This window comes from Chelonoidis abingdonii, chromosome 19, assembly GCF_003597395.2.
Source record: "Chelonoidis abingdonii isolate Lonesome George chromosome 19, CheloAbing_2.0, whole genome shotgun sequence".
Classification (NCBI taxonomy): domain Eukaryota; kingdom Metazoa; phylum Chordata; order Testudines; family Testudinidae; genus Chelonoidis; species Chelonoidis abingdonii.
The window spans coordinates 5,696,397-5,719,429 of NC_133787.1; the positions used below are offsets into that span (position 1 = coordinate 5,696,397).

Genomic DNA, 23,033 nt, shown 5'->3' on the forward strand with positions numbered 1-23,033 from the left:
CCTGCCCCGGGCTCTGGGTGGTCCCCCCTGCCCCCAGTCGCGCTGCCCCCCGAGCCCTGCTGCCCCCCGAGGCCTTACTATCCCCCCTGCCCCCAGCCTTGCTGCCCCCGAGCCCTGCTGGCCTCCGACCCCAGAGCTCTGCTTCCCTGTGCCCCCCCCACCCCCGAGCCTTGCTGCCCCCCCGCCCTCTGCTGCCCCCGAGCCTTACTATCCCCCCTGCCCCCAGCCTTGCTGCCCCCCGCCCTGCTGCCCCCCGAGCCTTACTATCCCCCTGTGCCCCCAGCCTTGCTTGGCCCCCCGAGCCCTGCCTGCCCCCGACCCCAGAGCTCTGCTTCTCCCTGTGCCCCCTCCACCCCCCGAGCCCTGCTACCCTCTGACCCAGATCTCTTTGTTTCAGACTATGGAGCTGATGTTTATTATGATACCAGTAGTAAAATTAAGGTAAATTGTCAAGGCCCAGTTCTGCAAACAGTTCCTTTTGTGTGTATGTTGACTGCCAGGAGCAATGGGTTTGTGCATAAGAATAACTGTGTGCAGGAGTAGGATCTAAGGCCCAGATCCTCAGAGGCATTTAGGTGCCTAGCTCCCAATGATTTAGGCGCCTAGCTACCTTTGAAGATCTGGGCCTGTGTCTCACCACTGTGATATCACTGAATCAAATTCAAACTTGGGGTAAGCAGATGCAAGGCCTTTTGCGCAGCTATGTTGAGTAGGAGGGCAGTGGCAGCACCAACAATGTGTTTGCAAAGTCAGTGTAAATAGACATCACTGTCCTCCGCACGTAGCACAGTGACAAATTCATCCAGCCCTACTGGAGTTGGGATATGTGTTGTTAATCTATTTATATAACTACTGTGGGATCAGGACAGTGGCAACATTCTCCCTATTTCTGGTCTGTTGCTAAAACTTGATTTATTGTGTCACAATTATGTTCACATCATGTTTGCAGAGGAGCCGAGCAAGGATACTGCATATGCACAGAATGACCAGAATATGTCAAAACCCATGTACGAAACAGATCTTAGGAATAATTGGATCTGATCCTTCAGCAAAGAAACAAGCTCTGTGGCCTCATTACCATTCCAGCAAGATGGCCACCTACTTGTGGTCTTATATCACTTATAGAGACTGGCTATGAACGTAGCAAAGCTTTCTAAGATACGCTTTCTATAAAAAGGTTATGGGAGTGTGTGTGTGTGTGTGGACATACAGAACAATTAATTTAAAAGTACATTAAGGTTGCAAAAATCAACCTCTCAGAAATTAGGAAATGCCACAATTAAGATGCTTGCGCAACCTTAATTTGTCCCTCCTGTCTTTAATTAATGATCACATACTATTTTTTCAATAGGAACCCAACTTCGTTCAGTGCACAAGATGGACAGTGCTTAATTACTGAGCAGCTATTCTATATTTTGTTTTATCCTCATTGTTCAATGTGTGGCCCTATGCCTTATTGCCTGCACACCATTCACACTATGCAGACAGAATTATTCATTTCTTCATGGTCTTTTCTATCGTGTGCATTGCTATAGCAGCTGAGTATTCCACAAATATTAATGAATTGATCTTCACAGAACCCCTGTGAGGTGAGAGGGTGGTGTTAATCCCATTGTACAGATGATGAACTGACACACACAGAGATTAACGTCAAAAGTATCCATTGATTTTGTGTGCCCAGTTTGAGCCACCTAGGACTTGATTTTTCAGATTACTTAGCATTATAAACCACTTACACGTTCAAAGTGCAGCTCCCATTGATTTTCAGTCATAACTGTGAATGCTTAGTACTTTTCCAAATCAGACCTCAGAGTCTTGAGCTGGATATCCAGAAAATGTGGAACACCCAATTAGCAACCACTAGTGAAAAGTCTGGTTTAAGTGACTTGCCCAGCACCACATAGGAACTCTGTGGCAGAGGTAGGGACAGAATCCAGGGCAGCGTTCAACTGCCTTAACCTGATACCATCCTTTCTCTTCCTGCAATCCCCTGCCTCATTTACTACACACCTTCCAAATGAGGCAGGGGTCCTACAGACAACAGCGTCCTTCGCTACACAACCCTGATTCATCCCCAAGGCAAGTCCATCCTGTGTATTGCATCAGGCAGAGGTCCTGTGGAAAAATAGTATGTGATCATGTATGTCCAGGGAGCTGAAACAAGGTTGGCATTTCCTAACCTTTGGGTGCTTTGCAACCTTAATGTTCTGAAGGGGATGCTAGCATTTTTAAAAATAAAAGTTAATCCAAACTTTTTAAATGGCAAAAAAATATATTTTTTCCCTGGCCTTGTTCTCAGAAGGGGCTGAACCATTCTGGCTCGAACTTACCAAAAACAATCAGCCTGAGACGGAACCCAGTATGTAAAATTTTAGCCCAAAAGGTTAAAGTTTGGCAAAGTTATAAACAGCTCAAAACAGGGTCTTATAATGAGAAGTGCCAGGCAACCTTAATAACTAATATATACATTGACCTGAACCATTAGCTAACTAAAAATTACTTCAGGATCCTTCCTGAGGTTACCATGTGCAATATGGGCCTCCAAATTATCAAGAACTAGAACATACAGTAAGTCAATTCTTAGACATTAAAGTATCCACTATTCAGGGGGAACAAATTGGGGGTATGGAGAGGTGATGATCAAACATCAAGCTAAGCAAAAGGTTCAGTTTGGTCCTCAGTAAAAAGTAACAGAGCATGTTCAAAGGAGAAAGTCAGACTGGTATTGAAGGAAGATTTGGCAAGGAGTCTTATCCAGCCCCAGGAATTTATGTTAGTGTATGCAACGGAGCTATGCTGATTTTAGGGTGACCAGACAGCAAATGTGAAAAATCGGGACGGGGTCGGGGTGTCATAGGAGCCTATATAAGAAAAAGACCCAACAATTGGAACTGTCCCTATAAAATTGGGACATCTGGTCACCCCTAGATGATTAACATCAGCTGAGGAACTGGCCCTATATTTCTGTGAGTCCCTCAAAATCCCTTGGTATTGTACTAATAGGTACAAGTACATACTTCCAAATAGCAGAGTAGCCAAAAGCTGGACAGTTTTAGCCTCATTTTTAAATAAGGTTTGTACTTTCATGCCTAACATGTTTGCTTGGTTACTCTGCACATACGGGTCAGTGGTTGTGCACGCAAGTTACCATAATTAGTCATTTGTATGTACAATTGCCCGATCTGCACATGCAGCCATAGCAGCTAGACACACTTACCTGCATACTTTGTTTACGTTCATGGGGTGATGTGAGTTCTCTAATGTTAACTTGAAGGTGCTGCAACATACAAGTCTGTGTCAGTCTGCTAATATGACTGTTCGGAATATTATCGGCGTGCTCTGGTGTTGGACAGAAGCAGGAATGGAACTGAATTTGGGGAAGCTGGGTCCGGACCTGCATCCAAACCTTCTCAAGGACTGAGGGTGTTTAGATCTGGATTTTGATTTGGGTTCATCACTAGCTAGAATTGCCTGTGTCATATGCACTGTTCAACTATATGGTATTGTTGCTGTAGCCTTATTACTATACTATACAAAGAGCAAGACTTCAGACATGCCAATATCACAGAGCTATTTTACACCATATGGTGGTATGAATCAACCCTTTTCATACACTATCATGAAATCTAATTGACCCTGATAGGAAACACTGAATCCCTTTCTCTAATCAAAAGCAAAGATAATGCATTTCTGTATCCCTCAGATTCTTATTCCACCGTACACAGCACCTGATCATCTCATCCTCAATTTCCAAGGGCTTGGACAACTCTTCATTTCCTTTGTGAAGGCCTCTTTAAGTGCTACATAGCTCTGACATTTCCCTTCAATGCTGTGTCCCACATCGGGGCGAGGTAGGCCCTGATGTCTGTTATTATAAAGTCTCATTTGGTTCTCTAGTCAATTTCAAGAAGCGGAAGCTTTACAGGATTTTGCCATCCGGTGCACGGTAGATTCCATCTGTTTGTCTCTTTTATTTTTTTGAAATATTTCCGACGTTGCCTCGGCTCTCATCCCAGAAGTCTCCATGGGCCTGATTCTGATCTCACATCAGGGTCACACTATCCAACTCATCTGACTTCACTAGAGTTCTTCCGGACTTACACCAGCGTGAGAAGAGAATCAGGCCCACTGTGTGCTTTTCCATGCTATTTTCTCTGTAAGGGAATGCACTCCAGGACTTGATGTACTGTATGGGCCAGATCCTCGGCTTCACTATGGCTGCTTTTTGGCCCTCCAGCAGTGCAAAGCAGCTCTAAATTCTTGGGTAGCATAAAGCCACTGTAAAGGCTCCTACACCATCCTCCTTGTAGCTTCCAATATATGGGATGTCTCCAGGGAAAGAGGTTGGGCCAGAGAGCCCCTATGAGCTGATTGCCGGAAAGGCCATATGGGCGTTATGGGTAGCCAGCATTAAATAGAGCAGCCCCGCGGCTGCTGTAATTACCAGCAGGGTTTGAATTGGTGTTTGGACAAGCCCAGGATTGGCAGGCAGTAAAGTTGACTTAAAGCCACTATTGCACCTTTCCTTCTTGAGGTGCACAAAGCTTTAAATCTGACCAGTGTGACTCATTGATGGGCATGGTGTAAAACACCAAACTGAAGAGAAATAGAATTGATTCCTCTGCATCATCGTGGGTCAAATGCAATGCTGGTATAAGCAGGCACAGCTCTTTCGAGGTCAATAGAGTTGTGTCCCTTTATGCAGGGCTGAATGCCTCCCAGGTGTTCATTGACAGAGCAGCAGTAATAGGAAGCAGGTGAGTCTAAGTTTGCATCAGGGCTATTCAGGAACAAAAGCACTGTAATACCAGGTAACTAACAATACCGTATCATTGCTCCAAAATACCTACCAGTAAAAGAACAGTGTGTTAGTTGGCAGGGCCGGCTTTAGGCCAATTCAACTAATTCCCCTGAATTGGGCCTCATGCCTAAGAGGGCCCCGTGCCCAAGCCCCACCGGTGCGCTGTACCAGGGTGGCCCAGCTTCCCCAGGGGGCAATTTAAAGGGCTTGGGGCTCCCAGCAGGGGACTGGAGCCCCAGGCCATTTAAATTGCCACCAGAGCCCCGCTGCTGGAGCCCTGGGGTAGGGCTGTGGAGCTCTGGGGGCTATTTAAAAAGTCCGGGACTCCCCATGCTTCTACCGCCCCGGCCCTTTAAATAGCTGCTGAAGCTCCACCGCTTCCCAGGGCTCCTGTGGCTATTTCAAGGGCTGGGACAGTAGAAGCAGGGGAGCCCCGGGCCCTATAAATAGCCCCCGAGCTCCGGGCTGCTGCTGCTACCCCATTGGGCAAGGGAGGAGAAGGGGGCACTTACCCTACAGGGTGGGCTGTACCCCCTACCCCGCACCCCCCTGCCCGCAGCCAGTTCCTGTTGCACCCCCTGCCCACACCACCCCATAACCAGCCCCTGTCTCCAACCAGCCCCGCAACTCCTGCCCTGCCTGCACCAGCCCCGCAGCCCCTTCCCGCAGCCAGCCCCTGCCGCATCCCCTGCCCTTCCCGCACCAGCCCTGCACCCCCTGTCCTGTCCGCACCAGCCCCGCACCCCCTGCCCTGTCTCCAGCCAGTCCCGCACTTCTCTGTCTCCAGCCCTGCAAACCCATGCTGCACCCCCCTGTGGCCCTGCCTGACGCCAACTAGCCCACCCTACACCCCCTGTCTCCAGCCAGCCCTGCACCCCTTGCCCTGCCTGCACCAAGACCCTACCTCTAGTCAGTCCCTGCCCTGCCTCCAGCTGGCCCCATGTCCACTGGTGCCCTGCAGTTCCCAGGGCAGTAACCCTGCACACCTGCTTCAATGCGGGGGCAGGGAGCGGCTGGGACTCACATGTGCACACCCTATGGTGACCAGACAGCAAATGTGAAAAATTGGAACGGGTGGGGGGTAATAGGACTGTCCCTATAAAATCAGGACATCTGGTCACCCTAGCGCACCCCCAGAGAGTGGCAGGGACCCACACATGTGAAACGGAGCTCATTTCTAGTTCAGACCCATCTTTTTAAAAAATAACTTTAGGTAGGGTTCACATACATCCGTATTTTCCCAGACATGTCAGGCTTTTTGGTTCTTAAATCGCCATCTGGGAGGAATTTTTAAAAATACAGATGAATGGGAACCTTATTTGTACAAAAAATACATACTGTGCACATCCCTTAAATCAGAACTTTTTAGAGGGAACCGGTTGCTAATGAATGAGAGGATGTTTTTTACATGGTTTTTTTTTTAGTCATACCTGCCAGGGCCCCGCCGAAAATGTTTGAATTGGGCCCTGCACTTCCTAAAGCCCTGTTAATTGGGAACCAGAGGCTGGTGGGTTAAAAAAAGGCCATTGCTGTGCTGTGACTGATACTGATTCCTTTCCCCAGCTCCTCTCTGAAGCTAGAGATGGACACTTACTCTTTCATCTGTTCTCTGGCTGACTCTCCTTTCTGAGCAGACCCTACACCATTGGCAGTTCCTGGCACAAGCAGGCTCAATTTCAGTGGGGGAGGGATAGCTCTGTGGTTTGAGCATTGGCCTGCTAAACCCAGGATTATGAGCTCAATCCTTGAGAAGGCCATTTGGGGAACTGGGGTAAAAATCTGGGGATTGGTCCTGCTTTGAGCAAGGGGTTGGACTAGATGACCTCCTGAGGTCCCTTCCAACCCTATGATTCTATGACTGGCATCAATGGAGTTGTACCAGCAGTGAGTTTGACCCTCTAAATGATAACAGCCTTACACACCACAGCCAGAGGTTCTCTCTGTCTCCCAGCCCTTAGGTAACAGGTCCCAAATGGCACCTACACTGGCTTGACCATTGTTTCACTGGTTTGATTGGTCTTTGGGTGCTGGTTGAAGCAAAGCATGAGTGAGTTCTGTTTTCTTCTTCAGGTGAAAATAGAACTCTAGTTTCTGAGTAGAGAATGAAGGGCGCCATCCTTTGGTACTTGTAAAACTCCTAAACATAATCTCCAGGCCCAGCCAAAGGCAAAGAAGACAGACGTTCCCATGGAAAGCATCAGCGTGGTGGAGTTTGTACCAATTAGCATTTGCGAATGCTGAAAAACAGATGCACCAGGGAAGCACAGAAATGCCCAAACAAGCTGATTCTCTCCCCATATGTTTTCTGTCCCCATTTGCCAGCTCCCCCTCCCCATATCTCCTTTATTTTCTGTTCCGTTTCTTTCCATTTCCCTTTGTCCAGTCCATATTGTCCCCTCTTGAGATGAAGCCCAAAGGCAGAATTGGACATAGATCCCAGGACACTGCAGGAGGTTCCCTAGTGGGGTTACTAATCCTCCAGGATTGTCCTGGAGTCTCCAGGAACTAAAGATCAAGCTTCAGTTAAAGATTATGTCATGTGATGAAACCTCCAGGAATACATCTAGGGTGACCAGATGTCCCAATTTTAGGGCCTTTTTCTTATATAAGCTCTTATTACTCCCCCACCCGTCCCGATTTTTCACACTTGCTGTCTGGTCACCCTAAATCCATCGCAAGCCTACTAGACGGAGATCCTGATGGACATGCCCCTTCCAGGGGAAAGAAAGATGGGTTTGTTCCAGTCCCACTGATGGGCTGCCTGCCCCTCTGTTCTGGATTCAAGAACCTGGTCCCTCACAGCTCCCAGAGAAGCAGTGCTGCTGTTGGCCACACATGCAGTGTATTCGCCCTTCCCTGGGAAAGGACAGCACAGAGCCGGAGCTAATGCTGCTCCTAGTGGCCACAACCCCTGCTGCTTTCACTTACCTGGGTTAATCTAGGGAACCCGCCACATAAACTGTCTGCAGTGCTCCACATCTTCACCCTCCAACATACCCCTCCTCAGAGCCCTGTTGGCCTAAGGTATGTCTACACTGCAGCAGGGACCCAGCGTCCCAGCCCAGGGAGCTAGACCCCCGCTAGCTGGGCTCAAGTAGAGTGCTCAAAATAGCTGTGTGAACATTACATGTCAGGCTGCAGCTCCACTCAACCCCAGGGCTTGTGAGCCGGAGCTGCCACATCCACACTGCTATCTTTAGCGCATTCGCTCAAGCTCTGCTAGCAGAAATCCCTCTCCTGAAGCTGGGAGGCTGGTTCCTAGCTGGAGTGTAGACACACCCTGAGGGACCTTCCTGGGGAGCAGGGAACAAGCAGCACTGCCTGTACTCCCCACTCCTTCTATCCGCTGCTTCTGGGGCATTTCTGCACCTTTCCTTTGATTTTTACTGTCTCTCCTCCATGTCTAGCAGTTGAGAGGGGCTCCAGGGCCTAAATCCAGATGACAGAGGCCTGTCACTGAAAGCCAGCTCCCAGCCCCAACACCACTTCTAGGGTGACCAGACAGCAAATGTGAAAAATCGGAGTGGGGGGTAATAGGAGCCTATGTAAGAAAAAGACCCCAAAATCGGGACTGTCCCTATAAGACTGGGACATCTGGTCACCCTATCGCTTCCTTCCATCAGAGGAATTCTAGGAAAGGGCTTCCTCGTGAGGTCTGAGATGATAATCATGATGTCTTAGCTGGGAAGCTTCCAGCAAACAGTGGCTGTATTTAGAAGGGCTAGTTTTAAGTGTCTGCAAATTAGCCTCATCAATGGATAAAACATCAGCTCAGTCAGCCTCTCTCCACACCCAGCTGCTGGAGGCTGGAAAAGCTGCCAAATAACCAACAGTTTAACCTTTCAGAAGCTCTTGACATCGTTTGCATGTTCATTCCGAGAATGAGGTCGTGGGGAAGGCTGGATATAACAACTCCCTGACATGAGTCACCAAGAATGGGGGAAACAAACAGGCACATGAAAGTCACAGAGCCAAGTGCTGACAGGCTGGCTCAGGTAAAACTCCTGACGATGGGGGATGGGACCCTTAGCACTTTTCCCTCTCACTGACTTCAGTGGGAGCATTGCCTAAGTGAGGGCAAGGGCCTTGTCACACAATGATTAGTGGTAGTCATCTGCAAACCAGCGTTCAAAGAACAGGCCAGAATTGTATTTCTGATCCACCTCCTATGCCCCACTAAAGATCTAACTGACCAATGGAGAATTCTCTTCTAGGGTGGGGGAGCTCTCAGCGTAAAGCCACTCCTGCACCAGCTTCCCCCCCTGCAACAGAGGGGGCACGTGGAGATCGAAGGGAAACAGAGAAGCCAGAAACACCAGATGGAGCAGCTATGGAAGTGAAGCCCTTGGAAAGCAAAGGGCTATGGATGGGAAAGGAGGAAAAGGCAACTCAAATTTGTCAAAGAAATAAAAATCAAGGGGAACATCCACAGTCAGTCTTAGTTCAGAGAGAAGAAGAATGGTGAGGGGACAAGATAAAGTAGACAAACCAATGAATCGTGGGTCTAGACAAAGAAATACTTTTCACCTTAGGCCTGAACTACACTAGCGGAGGGGTTCGAACTAAGGTATGCAACTGTCAAAGTATCTTAGTTTGACTTACCTGGCCGTCCTCACGGCAGTGAGTCGACTACCGCGGCTCCCCCGTCAACTCCGCTTACTCCTCCTGCTGAGGTGGAGTATGGGCGTCGATTCAGAAATCAGTTTATCGCATCCAGACGAGATACCATAAATCAATCCCCGATACATCGAACACTACCTGCTGATTTGGCAGGTAGTATAGATGTACCCTTATTTAACCAGCAGAACTCACCACCCCAGGACATCATAGAACTCAAGAGTTTAAGAAGATTAAAAAAAGAACCATTTATATGGATAATGAGAACATGCATAGATACGTTAGGATAATTTTAAAAAGAAATATAACTGTCATGCTGCAGGACAAAAGCCAAACATTAACTGAAGAGAGTTAGGGAGAATTTTCCCTTATGAGCAGATTGTTCCATAGTTGTCCACTATGTGGTTCTTGCTCCTTCCCCAGGAGCAGCTGGTACTAGCCAATATAAGAGACAGGGTATTCAGCTAGACATTTCACTGGCCAGGCTGACCAGACAGCAAGTGTGAAAAATTGGGGCAGGGGGTTGGGGGTAATAGGAGTCTATATAAGAAAAAGCCCCAAATATCAGGATTGTCCCTATAAAATCAAGACATCTGGTCACCCTACAGACCGAGATGGCGTTAATCAATATGTTATCTGATGTCGTATATATGAGTAAACAAGAACTCCCAGGTCAAATGAGAAATAACTAGAGTTGAATGAAAATTTTCCATTGAACCCTTTTTTCTTTTTAATTGCCTTTTTTTCTAAATGAAAATTTTCACAGGAAAAAAAAAGATTGTTGTGTTAGAAAGTTCCTGGTTTTCAATGTAAAACTGAAAACTTTTCAAAAAATTTTCAAAAATTTAATTTTCCCCCCCACAAATGGAAAACCATTAAAAAAAATGTCTTTCAAAACTATTCACAGAAAACACCATTTTCTGAGCAGCTCTAGAAATAACCCAGTAATGGTGGCAACTTATAGCCCTTGGGTCAAGATAAGGAGAATAAAAAAAGAGAGAGAATTCAAAGCCGATTTGCTCTAGGCACTAGAATAATGGGTTTACCCATTTGAAACCAAGAGTGCATGGTATAGGCTCCCTGGAGTGAATGACTCAAGGTCTTACATAAAACAAATGCTTCTTTCACGCAGAGTTCAGTGACTCATTTGAAGGTCTAAGAAATTGGATTAAGCATAAAGCAACATTTTACGTATAAGTTCCAGGGGGAAGTGGAATGTGTTGCACTGGAGACTAAGGAAAACAAGTCATAGAATAGAAACCCATGACTTTGAGAAAACTACATCAGTTAATGGCAAGGCCTCCTACTTTCACAAGATACTTAGGCAAAAGTTAGACCTTACCAAGAAGAGCCTGCAGAACAGCCAGAATTAGAGATGTGGGTGTAGGAGGTCAGACTGTGGAGCCCTTGTTGACTTTGGTGAGCATTTACTCTTTCAAACAGTCCCAGTGAAGTCCTTGGGACTGCGTGAGTAATTACTCACCAGTGGGAGTAAGAGGTTCTCAGTCTGACCTAGGGTTATTGGAAAGCCTGTGCGTTTTCGCCTTCCTCTGCAGCATGGGGCATGAGTCACTTGCTGGAGGATTCTCTGCACCTTGAAGCCTTTAAACCATGATTTGAGGACTTCAGTGGCTCAGACATAGGTTAGGGGTTTGTTACAGGACTGGGTGGGTGAGATTCTGTGGCCTGCATTGTCCAGGAGGTTGGACAAGATCATCATAATGGTCCCTTCTGACTTTAAAGTCTGTATCACCCACTTGGGATTGATCTCAGATAGCAAATCTCAATGCTGCATTTCCTAGTTTTCAGATGTTTAAGTGTAGGTGCATTAGATGTTCTGGAAGGATATGGCACTGCCGGTCAATCTTAACTCTGTGTTTGATTTACTGCAAAGAGGGACTTGGGGGCAGCAGCCACGAGTTAGGTAGTAGTTACTGATATTGTGTTTCAAAAACAACAGAAGTACTTGTGGCACCTTAGAGACTAACAGATTTATTTGAGCATAAGCTTTAGTGTTGCGTATGTTCCAGAGAGAGAACATTTCCTGCTACGTATTAATCAGCCAACTTCATTTCCTCTTCTTTGAGAGACACCATAGGGGAATCAGGGGATCATAATTTTTTGGCTTACAATACCAACTGAACCCTATATATTACCTGGATTCCCTGTAATAACTGCAGTAATCTAAGAGAAAAGAGTGGGTGGGTACCCTTCTAAACTACTTTAGAAAGGCTTCAAAGGAGACCAGGTCAGGCTAGGTTTAAAATGGTTCCCTTTATTTTGAGCTCCATTGTGTCTTTTAGCCACCATTGCATGTTGGGGATGGTGTGAGAGGTGCAATGGTGTTTAGCTTGAAATGGTGGTGAGATATGCACGAGGTAATGGTGTAGAAGCAGCAGTAAGTTTTGATGGAGATGGAGGAGTAGGTGATGGAGGATGTGTGATGGAGACTTTGGGGGGACTGAAGAACTGGGAAGGAGTTTTTAGGCTCTGAGACGTGGGGTGGGGGCTGGTTGGATGCGGAGTTGCAGGGCTCTGGGACCTTTGGCTTGTAGGGGGTTCTAGGGGCATGTATTTCAGGGTTATGGAGCTGGAATGGAGTGGAGACTCAGTAAGGCTCAGAGTCTGGGGCAATAGCATAGGGGACTGTAGGACTAGGGGGATTAGGAAGGGAGGTGAGGGGTTATAAGGCTTTAGTGTTTGAAAGTTAGTGGTGGAGACTGGGGTTGGTAGGTCTTTGGGGAATCGCAGGACAGAGAAGACTGTGGATTGTAGGGCTCTATGGGTAGCAGGGATGTGGGAGATTTATAGGTTTTGGGGTAAAAGGGATTATGCCACTTGGGTTTGGAGAAGGGTTACAGGTCCCTAGGAGTAGGAGCAGAGGTTGGGGGTAAAAGGGATTATAGGGCTTTAGGGATAGGTGGGGAGACTGGGGTTCATGGGGATTTGGGGGCATGGTTATAGCTGTCTAGGGGTGGGTGGGGTTGGAGGGGTGTGGGGAGTCATGGGGCGGGGTTAGAGGGCTCTGGGGTGGGCGGGGCTCTAGGGGTAGGTGGGGCTCATGGGCGTAATAGAGCGCGAGCGGCTGCGGTGAGTCCCCCCAGCCGCAGGGGTCGCTGTGCCCCGCGCGCCCGCCCAGCCGGTCTCCGCCGCGGACTCTCTTGCTGGCTGGGCCGCGGCCGCCGGATCAGCCCCTTTTCCGGGTTCGCTGCGCTGCGCTCGGGCCGGCTCAGGCTCGCCGCCGCGCTGGGGAGGGCCTCGGGCAGAGACAGGCGCGGACCGGAGCCCGTCCGCCAGCGCCGCCCCCTCCCCTCCCCGCCCGGGCCGGGACCGGCCGCCCGCCCCGCTCCCCCCTGGGCCGGCCCGGCTCACTGCCCCACGCCGGCGCCTCTCTGCGCTCCGGTGCCCCGCCTCGCACCGCCGCGGCCCCCTCCGCCCGTCTGCCTCAGCCGCCCGCGCCGCTCGCTCGCCCATGCCCGGCCCGCGCGCCGGCAGCATAGGCCCGGGTCTACCGCGAGGTGAACAGCTCGAGGAGCCGCGAGTACTGGGACTACGAGGCGCACGTCGAGCTGGGGGGTAAAAGCGCCCCCGCCCTGAGCCGGCAGCTGGCGGTGTTGGACCGGGGGGGCGGGTTGAGCCGGGGGAGGGCTGGGATGGAGCCCGGGGAGGGGCGAGTGGGGCTGGGGCAGGTTGGAGCCGGCTGAGGCGCAGGGGACTGGAGTGAGGGGGTTGGGCTGAGACGCTGTGTGGGAGCCCGGGGTGAGATGGCGGGCGGGGGCTCTGGGGATCTGGTGAGTGAGGGGGGCAGGCTGGAGATCCTTCTCACGATTCAGGGCTCGCTCCCCAAATCCTGTCTTAGGGAGAACTCGCTGCTTTCACCCGCACTGCAGAGCTGGGGCAAGGGGGAGCCCAGTGTGCTGAGCTTTCGCCCCTTTGCCAGATGCAGGGCCAGGGGTGGATGGATGGGAGTTGCCCCCCGCCCCCCCATGACTAGCTCTTCAGGTGGGAGTTGGCTCAGATCGCACTGTGGGGTGGTGGAGTGTGGTACCGAGTGAGCCCCCAAGGAAATGCATTAGGGAAGTTGGCACTGCCCCTCATAACGGTTCTGTGAACCTGCCAGCGAAACCAGCCCGGAAACAACCTTGTAGTAGACTCCCCGTGAGAGCAGATGTCCAGGGATGGGTGGAGATCTCAGAGCTGCCAGTGTGTGTCTCCTCCTCCCTGAGAAGAATATTAAAGGCTGTGGAAAGAGCAGGCTCAAGAATGGGAGGGAGTGTCACAGTGCCCCCTCCCCTCTTCTCTGTGGGGTTGTGACACAGAGAGGAGGTGGTTGTGGGCACCTGTGCTGCAAACTGAGCTATTTGATTAAAAGCTTTTCTCAACCTAGAGAGACTAGTTTCTCTCTCAAACTAGAGAGAATGTAGCAGTTTCAAGCCTGCCCCCTCATCAGAAAGCAGATCACTTAATGCACAAAGCTGTTTCCAGGTGCTTTGGATGTGAAGGGCTAATCGGGCAGGGAGAAAGGAGAATTCCAGCCCAGTAGCCTGTCAGTTATTTTCCTTTTTGCTGTCCACAGTAATCAGGACGACTACCAACTGGTTCGGAAACTCGGCAGGGGAAAATACAGCGAAGTCTTTGAGGCCATAAACATTACCAACAATGAGAGAGTGGTTGTGAAAATCCTCAAGGTGAGTGTCCAGTTGATGATCATTAGTCTTTTTCAAGCTGGAAACGTATAGGGAAGGGGACATCTTGCTAGGTTTATTGGGGGCATGGGGAGGCCTTAAGTCTCATTCAGTGTCTGATAAATCTGGGTTTCAGCCCTGCCCTCTCTGATGTTGGGGTGCTGGATTACATCTCTGGAAACACATTTTCAACTTGTCCTGTAGTGATGTTTTGATCTCTTTCTCCCCTCCCACCCTGGGTAGTAGGAGTCATGGGTTGCTTGTCAGATTGCAATTGTGACAGAAATGCTGTATGTCCTGATATATGAATCGGACTGGATGTGTTGTCTGAACTTGGTAAATAATATCTGGCAATGTTTGTCTAAAATGGCTTGCGAACTGTCCTGTCAACAGTAATGTGAAGCCTTGAGGGGGAATCCTTCCATTAACCTTTAAATGATTGGCATTTAACTGTGAGAGAGCCAGGCTGCCTAGATTTTGGGAAAGCAAACTAAATCTTGGATTTGGTACTCTAGAAAGTATCTTGGATGGCAAATTCCTGGATATTTAATGTTAGGAATAAACATAATTGAAAATCAAGGCAAAGGAGGAAACTTGTTTACTGTTGCTCACTGCATGGTATGTTCTGATATGGTAACATCCCCATGATAGTTTCATGTTAAAGACACAACTACAGAAGTAGCTATTAAAATCCTAATGGTTTGGGACAGCCAAGTGCCCCATACTGGCATGTGGGGAGCGCAGTTTCTGGTATCACTGATGTCTGTGGGCACTGGAAGCAGCATGCTCAGCCTATGAAAGGAGTGATAACTGCATTATTTAGCAGCAGACCATTTAGCTGATTAAGGAAGGATATTTAAAGAGGAGAGAAATAAGAGATTGGTGAATTAAGAAAATGCTTTGGCTTCACAATGGTTGTCAGCTGTGGTCCTTGTCCACCATCATCTTCTTGCTTTTTTTCCCCCTAATGTACAGAAGCCTGCTTCCAACACTAGAAATGCTGAGAACTCAGACATGCATCAGTCCTCAGTTTTACAGTTGGGGTAGGCTGGCTGTACTTAGGAAGTGGCCCCTCAACTGCTGTGGCTGGTAGCTAACTGGCCCTTTTCAGCAGAGCAGCATGTATCTATCAGCCTGTGAACTGGCTACTAGGTCTGACAGTTTGCTCTGACAAAATCCCCTTGGTAGCCCAGGCCAGCTAGCATTGGCTCTGCTCGTTTCCTTTCTCCTTCAGGACCAGGTGGTCTGCTCATCCAGGGCCTCTGATTCCTCTGCCTCTTCTCCGCGCTCAACTTGTTCTGCCATGGATTATGTTCTGCCTGGCAACAGTTGCTGGGTAGGGTGTGACTTCCCAGCTGCTTCTGAGAAGTTAGCTATCTCAATAGCTTAACTAGGGTTCAGAATTAAGGTGTCAAAGTGATATGAATCTTCAGTGAGAGTCCCCATACAAAACACTTTGCTGGTTGGACATATTCATATATAGAAGTGAGGCTTGCATATTGTAACTGAATTTTTTTGGTTTACTGTTCAGACCTGTCCCTCTTTTGGGTGCTGCTGCCATGGTCTAAGAATTTGTTTGTCACTCTGGAGGCAGAAAAGTCAGCATTTAAAGAGAAAACATTAAAAGGTAGCCAGCATATAATTGTTATATGAAGAGATGTCTCTTAGAAATAAGAAGAAATACTTAACTCAGCACAGGAAATCATAGGCTTCTATTCACCACCAGTCTGGCAAATCCACCCTATGGCTTTGGTGGTGGATCTCAGATGGCTGATCCAGTGCCAGGAGAACCCATGTGTCACTGTATGCAAATAGGTGCCAGTGAGCCACTGTTGCCAGGAAAGGGTCTTCTGAAATCTTCCTGTCTCTCTTCCTCCCCCTTCCTGGCCAAAGGGCCTGCAGTGGGATGATATCTTCTTCCTGTTGTAGACTGGATCCATGTCCATTTTGGGAGCCTGTCAGCATCACTTGTGAGTGAGTTGGAGAGGTCATTTGAGCAAGGCAAGGCGTTCCCTCTCCCCAGAGTCTGAGTGTGCTGCTTCCGCAACGCACCTAGTGTCTTCTGGGCCTGGCAGTGAGATTGAACTGTCAGTGTGTTGTGCTGCCCTTAGGCCTCAGGCTGACATTGTTCACTTCAGTGTGTCAACAGCATTCCTGGAGTCACATTGTGAAAGCAGAAAGTACAGGAAGATAAAGATGAGCTTTCTTCAGAGTGGAAACTGGATCAGTAAAAGGCAACTTTCACATTGCCACCTTGTGTGTGATGCGAAATCATAGCTTGTGTAGATAATGTTACAATCTGATCTACATGGATTACTTAGTTTCCTGTCACTACATCTGTACTAATTAAGTCTATTGGTGTATTCTTGAGTTTTAGTAATAGGATGCATCTTTCTGTCCCTCTGAATTCAGCCTCTAGTCTGTGAAAGGAAAAATTAAACCAGAATTTAATAAGTTGTGTGTGTGGCTTAAAAAAAAATCACTTGCTGATGGATAAACTTATTTAACATCTTAATTTTGTAACGTTTCCTGAAGTGCAAAGCTGTTTGTATGTGCTGCTGTACTCTCTAATGACATAATCACCTAGTATTTTACTGCAGGACCCATGCCTCATTCAGTGTGCAAGTTGACACCATGCTTAGTGAACTAGACAAGTGTTCAATATTTTTACCCTCACCGTTCAATATAGCCCCATGTCTTATCTGCTGTACACTGCACTGAATAAAGGATGTGTTTATACGCTTTTCTGTGGCTCTCATCACCATAATGTCTGAGTTCCTGACCTCACCTCTGTGATATCAGGAAGTTTATCATGGTTTCTCAGATGCAAAACTGAGCCACAGAGGGCGTAGGGTGGGAAGAGAGAGAGACTTGTCAGAAGTCGCACAGAAAGTCTGTGAAAGAGGAAATCTAGGCTGTATTCTTGCCTAAGTCCCAGTCCTCTGCCTTAACCATTCTTCTCCCATAGCCTCTTGCCTCTTGCCTCATTTGCTACATGCCAAACAACTATTCTGGTGAATGAGAACAGGATGCTGTGGGCTCCAGCTTTACTTCAAGACATACCGTACAACTGTGTGGTGAATAAGGCAAGATGCTCTGGACCATATACCATTTCACTACAAAACCTTGCCTCATTCACCTGGAGCATGTCATAATGCGTCTGCACAAGATTGTGCAGGTAACCTTAACTTTGTCACGTCCTGACTTTTGAATGCTTCACTTGCCAACATTAATGCTCTTTTAATGTAATGTTTTTGTATGAAACGTCCTAAGTGTGTGGTTGGGTTTTTTTAAGCAAACGAAGAAAATGAGTTCCTCCACATACCACTGTAGCTAGACAACAATTAAAGGCTTGGTGGTGCACATAAGTAGAGTCAGTGAGGCAGGAACCTTTGCCTTGTCTCACATGCGCTTTCAGAGATCACATTCCACAGCAATTGGCTGTTAAAAGTGAGGTTCATTTGCTTGGCCTTTGCACTCTCCCAGTGGTGCAAAGAATCTGTAAGGCCCCCCTAAGCAGGCACCATCTATGAACCAGGCTATTGAGGATTTTCCTAGTATGGAGTATTCTTTGGGTGAGGTACTTAGTTCTCTGCCAGCTTAGGGTGTGTGTAAGGCATGTCCTTCAGCTTAGGGGAGTATGGTCAGGGTGCCACTGTGCTCCGGTGATCTGCCTCTTGGTGGGGGACATTAGCAATTGAAGTTAGAACAGCCTTAGGATGCGCTAATTTTATGCGAAGGGCTGAACCAATCTGAGGATCAAGAGACATGCAAAGATGGCATATGGCCACTGTTGCCTCCCACTCAGGTCCTAGCCCAAGAACAGCGCAGCTGGACCAAGGATTGAGCCTTGAAATTCTGCTGCACAGCCAAAGGAATATCAGGGCATCATCTATTCAGTGACAGTTCCCATTAAGTTTTATGTAATGTGCATACACGTTATCAATGGAATATCAATTATCTAAGATAGTCGAGTGCAGATGTCCAAATCTTATGATGTTTAAAACAAAAACTCAAACCCAGTCAAACTGGATTTTCACTGGACCAGGGAAAGGCCCATCTACAATTTAGGTGCTGTACACATACCAAATTTCAGTTTTCCATCACCACCTGCTGAGGTGCTAAAGCTATTTTAAAAAACAACACAAAACTTGGCTGCAATCGTGTTTTCTTAAGGGGGGAGAAAATGACTTTTTTTTTTTTCCCCCAATCCCTCTGTGCCTGAAAATGTCTCATCTGTTTTGGCTAAAATTGCAGGGAGACCCTCCTCCCACTTCTCTGAAGGTAAGAATAAGCATAGCAAATTGCAGCCCAAAAGGTAAAACCTTGAGAGAGTTACAAATGAGTGAAAGAAGATGGGAATACTTGGGACCATTATAGTTGTCAGTGCACACCTATAGTCCCACTTCCTTGCTGATGTTCACAGCCTATGAGTTTGAGTTCTTTCTTGTGCCTGTTATCTCCAATACTGGTCTCTGCCCAAGGCAGTGACTATAGCATCTCTATATCCAGCTCTATGTAGGATTTTTCCCACTTCTGTTCTCTAGATTTGTGTATTTTGTTCAGTTTGCTACGTGTTTACAGACACACAAGGGAAAAGGTTCCTCCCCTGAGGCATTTACAGTCTGAATAGGCAGCATCCACATGAAGGATTGGGAAGGGCTGCAATAAAAAGCAGAGGGATCGAGTGGTAAAGTGTAAGGGCTTGTGTTTCTAGCGAGAATGGAATTGTTCTCTCGCTCATTTTGGTGCTTTCAGCCCTGGAGCTGCTGCATTAGCTCGTACGCCTAATTGCAATGTGACAGTTTGGTCAATTCCCGCCCCCCCATCAGAGTTACTGGGGGGACGGTCCTATCCAAAGCTACTTCTAAGCAGCGGTTTTGATGAGTGGGCACTACAGACTACTGTACAGTCATATATTTTATCATCTTTTTGGGTTATAATATCCTCTCAGTAGGGTGAAAAACTCCTTATCCGTCTTGTTTTATTAGATTCTCTGAGAACCACTATATGATTTTATTTGAAGGTTAGAGTCTTTATAAGCCTTTTTGAAGAAACTAACTTTAAGATACTTAAATGACTTTCATATTGGTGTGAAGAAGAGAGCCTGGAGTAGGATCAGATATGTCATTGGTTTCTCATGGCTGCAGCTTTTAACTCAGTCACTATCTCCATCGTAAAAACTGAGCTCACACCAAAGTTTGATGCCTTCCCCTCTGCTCTTTCAGTTGTGCTGTGAAGATGAGCCTCCTTTCTCTTGGCCCAAGTCATCTGCCTGTTCCATATTCCACAACATTCGTTTAAACACGTCACTGATGTGTAGCTAAAATACCCAGAGAAACTACAAGATACCCAGGTGGGGTAGCAATCTAGGCTGTTAGCCTTGTGCGGTTTAAAGCTTATTCTGTTGCCAGAGTCCCATTTTTTGAATGGTGGTGGTGTTGATTAAAATTGTGTACTCGATTTAAAGTGGTAAAACAAAGATGTCACTCAGTTGCACCAAGCAGCTGCTGGTTTCACACCACATGATCAATTGGTTAGTTAAGAACTAAGAGAGTGTTCATAGCTGGGCATTTGCAAAGTGGGTGTGTAATCAGTCTGTTCACACTCGCATTGGGCAGAACCTTGGTAAATAAGTTCTGTTAGGCTGGTCCAGCAAGGAGGATCCAGGTTTGGGTCCTGAATATCTCAGGTGCAGCAGTCTTGAAGTGTCCTGGCTGGAGCCCTGTCCATCCATCCTCCAGTGGAAAGGATGAATGCTACAGGTATGCAACTTTGGAGGGTGGGAGAGGAGAATTATAAAGGCAAAAACAATTTTGGATTTTCAAATGCTTTCCCCCCCACCCCCCGTGCTGCTCTTAGGACTTTAAAAGGAAACTTTTTAACTTTTTTGTAAAGGATATTTTGCAAGACAGACAAGGCATAAGTTATTGTTAAAACAAATGGTCATTTTCACAACTGCTTTAAATCTGTATTACTTGGTTTTCCAGCTAACATTTGCTAAGGACAAAATAAATTCAGCTGTCCTGAAGCCAGTTTCCCTGTTGAGCAATCAATGTTGTGCTTAGTAGGTTGGTTATAACCCCCTTGGTAACAATTGCTAGCTATAAACAGGCCTTTAGTACAATCTACCTATTAAACATTGTCATATGGGTGCTAGGCAAGTTCTTCTGAGGTTGGACTCTGCACACCAAGATTTGCGTACTGATTCGTTGGAATCATTACAGCATCTGCCGATAGGATTTGGAGAACAAAGAATATTCCTTTTTTTTTAAAGGTTGAAAATATTAGTTTGCCTGATTAACGTTGTCACTTCCTGCCTTGAGTGATTAAAGTTGCATGCTGTCACGGAGTGTGGGGGAGTCCGGCCCTGCACCCCTCTTCCTGGTCCCCACAGTGACTTTTAGCCAGCCAGTAAAACAGAAGGTTTATTGGACAACAGGAACGCAGGTTACAGGAGAGCTTGCAGGCACAGTCAGGACCCCTCCATCGAGTCCTTCTGCGCTTTCAGGGTGCTTGGATCCTAGCTAGGATACCCTGAATTCCGTCCACACAGCCCCAAAACCCAAACTGACCTGCCCCTCCTCCCACCGGCCGATTCCTTTCGGGTTTTTCCCAGTTTCCCCTTTTTTTTTTTCAAGCCCCCCAAAAAAGGTGTTTCCACCCCCCCTGGCCCCGCTTGGGGCTTTTTTGCAAGGGGTTTTACAGGCTTAAAGATCCTGTCCCTCACCTAAAGACATCCCCTGCTCTCCCATTCCCCACACCGACAGCCCCCACTCCATCACGCATGCAGTCGCAAATCTGTGTTACGATGAGGTTCGAATTGCATGCCAGGATATTTCTCCTAAACAATATTCTCTACAACTTTAGTTACACAGGCTGCAGCATATGTATTTTTCATTCTCATGTATTACACTGTCTTTGTCATATTCTAGCTTCCTAAGGTTGTCTTAAGGTTCAGAGTGGTAGTTGTGTTAGTCTGCATTGGCAAAACAACAAGGAGTCCTTGTGGCACCTTAGAGACAAAAAACATGTCTCTAAGTGCCACAAGGACTCCTCGTTGTTCTCGTCTCTAAGGCAGGGGTCGGAACCTTTCAGAAGTGCTGTGCCAAGTCTTCATTTAGTCACTCTAATTTAAGGTTTCGTGTGCCAGTCACACATTAACGTTTTAGAAGGTCTCTTTCTATAAGTCTATAATATTAACTGAACTGTTGTTGTTGTATGTAAAGTAAAGAAGGTTTTTAAAATGTTTAAGAAGCTTCATTTAAATTAAATTAAAATGCAGAGGCCCCCGGACCAGTGGCTAGGACCGGCAGTTTGGTGCCACTGAAAATCGGCTCACGTGCTGCCTTCGGCACGCGTGCCATAGGTTGCCTACCCCTGCTCTAAGGTATATTAAATGTGATCAGCAGACGTGCACTGCACATTTTGTTTTCAGTCCTTAATGCCTCTCTGTGTAGACGCAGTTTGGGAGAGGAGGCAGTTCTCTACAAAAGTGAGGCCCTATTTACACTAGAAGGTTGTGCTGCATTAACTATACTGATGTCATTAAAGTAGTACACAACACCCGGCATGGACATGTTTACATTGGTATAAAGATGCTTTATAGTGGTAATAGGTATTCCTGTACAAGAGAGAGAATAATCATCACAGTCTAAGAGCTGGTCTACGCTGGGGGAAGTGGGGATCGATCTAAGATACTTCGCGTAGCTGAAGTTGCGTATCTTAGTTCGACTTACCTGGCCGTCCTCACGGCAGCGAGTCGACTGCCGCGGCTCCTCTGTCGACACTGCTTACTCCTCTTGCCGAGGTGGAGTACGGGCGTCGATTCACGAATTGATTTATCGCATCCAGATAAGATACAATAAATTGATCCCCGATAGATCAATTACTACCTGCCAGTTCAGCGGGTAGTATAGATGTACCCTTAGGCACCTTAATACTGGTATAACTAGGGCTTTTACCAGTATAGCTATTTCAGTTAGAAAGAGAATGAGGGGGAAAAAAATCACATCTCTACCTAGAACAGTTATACTATTAAACTTGGAAGTGTAGCCCAGCCTTAGCTGTAAAGTGAGGTGCCCTTCTGCATATACAAGGGGACATCCAGTATTATGTGCGGTTTGTGTCCTCTTCAGCCAAAGGGCTGAAGTGGGCTTTGTTTGGCATTTTGAGGCTAGTACCATAGTAGTAAAAGAGGGTATGCAGATATTTAAGGTTGTAGGAGAAACCTGTATGATGTATATGAGAGCGTGAGCATAATGCATATGTACAAGGGGGTCGAGGGAAAGTTACACATGTGACCTTCAGGCTGGCAGCTCCTGACCCTTGAACATTAACTGTGCAACCCTTTGATTCCCCTAATGTAGTACTTAGTGGAACTTCCTAGGACTTCTTTTTGAAGGAGAACTTATAGACACAAATGCCATAATCTTGTCAATTTAGCTAAATACTGCCAGAATGCTCTGTGCCAATCATTTGATAAAGTATCAAGCAGAGAGCCCTCTCCGTCTAACCTTAAATACTGCTAAGCAGGGCAGGCTTATACCCCAGCTGTGGCATTGCCAAGGAGCATGAGAGCAGGGTTTCCCTCTGGTGCTCCTTAATAGGTCAGCAGCTGTAGAAGCTCCTGTCTGTGTGGAGGAGAGACCTGCTAAGGTGGGGGTTCTCAAACTGGGGGTCGGGACCCCTTGGGGGTTGTGAGGTTATAACATGGGGGATCACGAGTTGTCAACCTGCACCCCAAACCCTGCTTTTCCTCCAGCATTTATAATGGTGTTAAATATATAAAAAAGTGTGTTTAATTTATAAGGAGGGGTTGCACTCAGAGGCTTGCTGTGTGAAAGGGGTCACCAGTATAAAAGTTTGCAAGGCACTGTGCTAAGGTTTGCAGGGCTGGGTGGAGCCCTTGCCTCTGTCCACACACACCT

At 47.4% G+C, this 23,033-nt stretch overlaps 1 protein-coding gene across 1 annotated transcript in view; it reads left to right on the forward strand.

The window, feature by feature from the left end:
* The first annotated feature begins 12,479 nt into the window (after positions 1-12,479).
* CSNK2A2 (casein kinase 2 alpha 2) overlaps positions 12,480-23,033 on the forward strand; it is a 43,076-nt gene continuing 32,522 nt past the window's right edge. The window contains exons 1-2 of the mRNA XM_075073835.1: positions 12,480-12,508; positions 13,926-14,106. Coding sequence (XP_074929936.1) covers positions 12,480-12,508; positions 13,926-14,106 — 210 coding nt within the window. The remainder of the gene's footprint in view (positions 12,509-13,925; positions 14,107-23,033) is intronic.